The 5583-nt window shown below is 43.2% G+C and overlaps 1 protein-coding gene across 2 annotated transcripts in view; it reads right to left on the bottom strand.

The window, feature by feature from the left end:
* Positions 1–5583, bottom strand: part of RFT1 (RFT1 glycolipid translocator homolog) — a 40982-nt gene that overhangs the window by 31560 nt on the left and 3839 nt on the right. For both annotated transcript variants that reach the window (XM_019667427.1, XM_019667428.1), the window contains exons 2-5: positions 4032–4117; positions 2198–2314; positions 882–1071; positions 88–189 (exon numbers count right to left, since the gene is read on the bottom strand). In XM_019667427.1, coding sequence (XP_019522972.1) covers positions 88–189; positions 882–1071; positions 2198–2314; positions 4032–4117 — 495 coding nt within the window. The remainder of the gene's footprint in view (positions 1–87; positions 190–881; positions 1072–2197; positions 2315–4031; positions 4118–5583) is intronic.

Here is a 5583-nt window from a genome sequence, read left to right as displayed (position 1 = left end):
CAAAAGGACAGCAACTTGTCTGTTCCCCTTCCCCCAATTCCCCAATAAAAATCTTAAAAAAAAAAAAAGTTAAAAGCAAACTATTACCTGAGCCAAAGAGAAAATGTACAGTCCCCAGTGAGGCAACCACAGCACGAGAAAAGCTATCAGGACACTCTTGAGAATTACAGACAGGCTCTCAGCAATCACCTGCAAACACATGGTAAAAGGTGCACTTTACAACCATTATCAAAAATTATGCAAAAGATAAGAAAAGTCTAAAACTTTACTGGAAGACTTAAGAGCTCAATAAATATATAGACATTCAAAAAAATTATGCAAAAACATTATTCAAGTCTATACATAAAGATGGAAAGGAATGACAAATAAAAGATCTGGGATAGTGGTTACTCTGGCAATGGTCGGGGGCCATGTGGCTGGACATAAACATTGGTTATGTTCTACTTGGGTTGGGTGGTAGGTTCATGGATCTCCAGTAATATATTACTATGCTTTAAGATTTATAGGTATGTTATGTATATTTTTTTGTACATATCAAATTATATATTTTAGAAGATAAAGAGAAAAGTTAATATTAGTATACAACTAAAAACAGAATCACTAGAAAAATCTGAAAAACCTTTACAACCCTCTTAAATTCTTATTTAAACAATAGCTTCCCTGTTAGCAAACCTGCTTTTTTAATAATAGCAGAAGTAAACTTTAGCCCAGCCCACCTGCCAAATTTCAAGTGAATGAACTAAACTGATCATGTTACGTTTTTTCCAAATACCGTGTTAGAGCAAAAAAATCATTCTCTCCTATAAAGGCATTTAAAAAAAACAACAACACTCTTTCCCTTATTCTTTGCATTTCCCATTCACAGCAGAAGGCATACTGACCTTGAGCTTGACAAACATATGTGCTTGTGCCAAGACCCAGAAGGGCTCTCCCAGAAGTTCCACGACAGCTGAGAGACCAAACAACACCACTCCAGTTCCATAGTGGGAGATGACCTTAGGATCAGGCACTTCAAGCAACCGTAACCAGACCCAGCCCAGGAACAAGGACCAAAACACACCCAGGGGGACTCTAGAAATGGGAAAAATAATGTTTGACATGCAAAATATAAAAATGAAAATAAGTGTATATTAAAATAGTAACACTGAACAGAAAATAAATATAATTATGATCATAAAAATAGCCAACTCTTATTAAGGCACTTACTACACGCACTATGATTCACCCCCTTTATCTCACTGACACCTCACAATGATCCTGTCATTATCCCAGTTTAAATGATGAGGAAACTGCGGCTGACAGGCACTGGGTAATTTGACCAAGGTCATGAACAGCTACTTAGGAGCAAAAGCAGGACCCCATTCTTACCTAATGCCAGCCTACACTCCTATCCACTGTGTTACACTGGCTCGATAAGCAAAATTCCTAGAAAATATGTGCCTGCTCTTTGCACTTAGAATGACTAAAAGACGGTATACAGCTGGTACTTACACCCAAATGACCAACAGTCCAGCGCACAGTATCCCTTCACATGTGTACCGTAGATCACTTAAATACAACTGGGTAGTTAACAGTCATTCCTCTAATAAAATGAAAACCTACCAGCCTTATGACAGTCATTTCCGTGAGGCAATAAGGAGTTATGCAAGGACAGCACTGGGAAACAACCTCAACCACCAGGCTTCCCTGCAGGAGCTAACTGCAGAAAAGCTATTACAATTTTTAGCTGGTGTACTTGGTTTTCCAGAATATTCTAAAAGGCTCAGAACTGAAATCAATATAAAATTAAAGAAAGATGTCATAAAACCCCTAAAAGGCTTTCAAAAAATATTAAGACTAAGTAGTTGTTAAAAGCTTTGAAATTTCCACAGGGGGAAAGGTTAGAAATAAAAGAGATGGTACAGGCCTAGTGCGGCCCAGAGTAGGGATCAGGAAGTAGAAACAACCCCCCAGAAGGGTAGAAACAGTGCTAGAAATCTGGCCCAGAAACCCCCACCTACAGCCTCCAGAGAGAAAACAGCCAAGGAGCTCTTTCCACACAGATGCTCTCCTCTTCCCGTCCCATGCCAAGTGCCCAAAAACCCACTGCAAAACCAAAGCTAGAGATAACTCAGCTTTAGGCAAGCATTGCTGTTTAACTTACAACACCTTTTACACTTGCCTTCGTAAAAATGTCTCCTGACAAAGCACAACTCACGTTAGCCACAGGAGGTTGAGGGTCTGGCTCCAGTCTCGCTGGACGCCCCCACTCAGGCACGCTCTACGGAAGGCTTCTCTGGCCAGGAAGATGGTGGTTGAGTAAAGCAGTGTTAGCCTGCATGGGAAAAGCAGAAATCAATAAGGTCTCTAGTTTTTTCATAGAGGGAATTTCTGAGATTTTGCCAGCAACGGAGGAAAAAGTCTTGGTCAGAAATCACTGGTGGTGACATGGAGGGCATTGAGTTCTTACAGGACCTCTCACTAGTCCGATCCATTTGGACAACAAAGTTAGGGACCAAACAGGACACCAGAGTGTGTGCCTACAGAGAGCTATGCCTGGGATAGAAATGGCCACAGTGGCCCCCAAGCCTGCAGGCTTTGTGGCTATAGGCAGAGGTGAGGCTCTGACCGTAAGGAGGAGAAAAGGACAAGATATGACCCCACACAGCAGGACTTCTTGATCACACTGAGACTGGTGACCCAACGGCCCTTGTGAGAGAAGCTGAGGCTCTACTGAGTGGAGGCTATGGCCAAAAGAATCTCAGGACAGGCAGTAAGGCTGGCAGCCATTAGAGGCTGCTGCAACCCAGGTCAGCAAGGCTTGCCTGGCTACCTCCTAAGTGGGTAGCACCTAGGTGGACCCTCCTGCACCTTAGTGGGGAGTAGCTGAGGTTTCTCTTCCTCAACAGGCTGAGGCCCAAATGAAGCCAGAGTTGGGGTGGCCCAGGGCTAAGCTTTCTGAGATTGTCCAAGGATCATCCTGCTACCCAGTACTTCTATCCAACATTGCAAATTAGGAAACTGAACCATAAGCTAAGCAGGGGGTGGGCCAGACTAGGGCTACCGAAGCAGGGACTTGTCAATCTGAAGGAGACTAGATGGAGAGGGGCCTAAGCTGCTTTAAAGTCTGAGCACCTAAGAGGATTTGGCCCTCTTCCTTCCTGCTTTTAAAACAGTATTTCTCCAAGTATGGTCCCTATGTCAGACTCACCCGAGGATCTTGTCAAAATGCAGATTCCTGGGTCTCTCCTTAGCCCTACCTAGTGCAAAGCTCCCCAGATGATGCCTTTGCCCATCAATGTTTGGGACCCTTCATTAAGCTATAAGAACAGAGCCAAGAGGTAGGTATTAGATGTGAAATGCTATCTGGAACACACTGTCTTGTTTATCAGGACATAAAGACACACCTGAGCAGTTGAGCTATTCTGAGCACTCACATCACTTCATATACTTTTGTGTCACTTGTGAATACAGATTATGTGTGGGTGTCCTTAAACAGAAAAGAGAAGAGAAGAAGAAACAAACTGAGTCTAAAAGACAAAGCAAGTCAGCTAAGAGCTTCCAAGGAATCAATGACAAGGACTCGAGCTCTCATCCCAGCTACCATTTTCCAATTAGAAAATTCTCAGGAGGGAAGGAAGGTGGCTATTCCAGCCCTGCAGCTACAACACACATCCTCACAAACTGTGCAACTCCTGCTTCCTTTGCTGTCAGCAGGGCAAGAACACAGAATTATACCTGAGATGGGGTTTGCAATGACTTACTCCCACTCCTCTCCTGGGTTCTAAGAGCAGGTAAACGGGAATAGCTGGCAGAGAAAAGTGCATTTGGAGGCTGCTAATGGAAAACACTCCATGGGCCCATTAAAAGCAACACTGCCTGTTCATTCTCCCACCCTAGCATGCTCCTCCTCAGCCCAATGCTAAAAGACTCTTGATTCGAGTAAAGGTACATGCTTCTAAAATCCAAGAGTTACACACAGGCACTGAGTTTGAAGAAAGCCTTACTAGGGAGGTGAGTTGTGGACAATGCCAGGGCACACCCTTTCTTACCTTACATTCACTATGCCAACGATTTCCTTTGACAGGAAGCGAAGAATAAACGCATTCAAGACAAAGGTGATCAATCGAAACAACACCTACAGAAAAAGAAGAAAAATACATAAGAATAAATTATATGAGAGTATTTACTTTGCTGAAATGAAAATAATGTGGCTGCTCTTCCTAATGTAATGACATACAACAGCTTTGCCACAGACACCCTATCTAAAATGCTAAACCTGTCTGCATTTCTTCCAAAATGTCATTCCTTGGGGTCTCTTTCACGCCTGGGCAGTGGTCAAAGAATCCATCAGTAAACCATAATTTACTGATGAGAAGAGGGAGGCAGTGACACACTCAGGGAATTTCTTTGGGTTCAAAGTCAGGCACTCTGGGAGGCAGAAAGAGAATTTTAATTAGTGCTTCACATTGTCCCTCCCTCCAGCCTGTTCAGAAATAGCACACACTTAGCAAGTGGGAGGCTGCAGGGTATTGCAGACTCACTAGGAATCATGGGGTCTAATTTCTCTCTCTTCTCTGCCTAGTAATCTGGAGATTCTGATAATGACATTTAATCCCTTTGAACTTTGGTTTTCTCAGTTAGAAAACAGGAAAGGCTGTATTTATTTACTGAATATTTGCTACTTTCCAGAGAAGAGTTGAAATGCCTTTTAAATGGGAACTGCCATAAGATAATATAAAATGGGGAGGAGGGGAGACAGAGTCCACCTATTGCCATTTGAAAGGACTATATCCTGAGACTTTCAAACCTGTCAATTCAAGAAAACCACTGTAGCAAAGAATGCTTCCCATGAGACAGAGAACAACAGGTTGCAATTAAATGGGGTTGCTAAATGGGGATGCTGGCTGAAGTGCAAGCCTCACTTAGTGAAAGTGACTCTCCCTCTGCATCCCAGCAGCGACACAGGTGTAACTCAAGTGCACTCAAAAGCAGATGACAAATCACTTCTATGTTAAGCACTCTCAGAGTTACCCATAAACAGCTGCAATCTGGAAGAGTTAATCAAAGAACACCAATGAACCACTAAGGTCTGAAAACTTTCTGGGGAAAGGTGTGACCAGAGAGGGTGCAATCTAACACTGTCCCTGAAGTGTCACAGAGCAACAAGTTCTCCACAGCCGAAATATCACAATCTTCACCTTTATGGAGTCAAAAGTGACCTTGTGACCTTTTGAGTCTGGTGAAAGCTCTGTAGCTTTCCTTAGAAACATGTAGGTACTGTATTTCCCATGTATAAGCCGCACCTTAATTTTGGGGCCCGGAATTTGAAAAAAATGTATTACATAAAGTTATTGAACTCAAGTTTTCTTTTTTTTTTTTAAGATTTTATTGGGGAATTGGGGGAGGGGAACAATGATGGGGAATCGGGGGAAGGGGAACAGACAAGTTGCTGTCCTTTTTGTTCTTCAGTCTAGTTGTGGAGGACGTCGCTGCACTAGCCCATGTTGGTATTATCATTGCGCTTTTCCCAGATGAGGCAGATCAGTCGCCAGCCTCTGGACAGCCACTCACAGCGGCTCTTGGCAGCTCACACCGGCTGCC

Source organism: Hipposideros armiger, unplaced genomic scaffold (assembly GCF_001890085.2).
Source record: "Hipposideros armiger isolate ML-2016 unplaced genomic scaffold, ASM189008v1 scaffold_496, whole genome shotgun sequence".
In the NCBI taxonomy this organism is placed as follows: Eukaryota; Metazoa; Chordata; class Mammalia; order Chiroptera; family Hipposideridae; genus Hipposideros; species Hipposideros armiger.
This window is presented reverse-complemented; position numbering and strand designations above follow the sequence as displayed.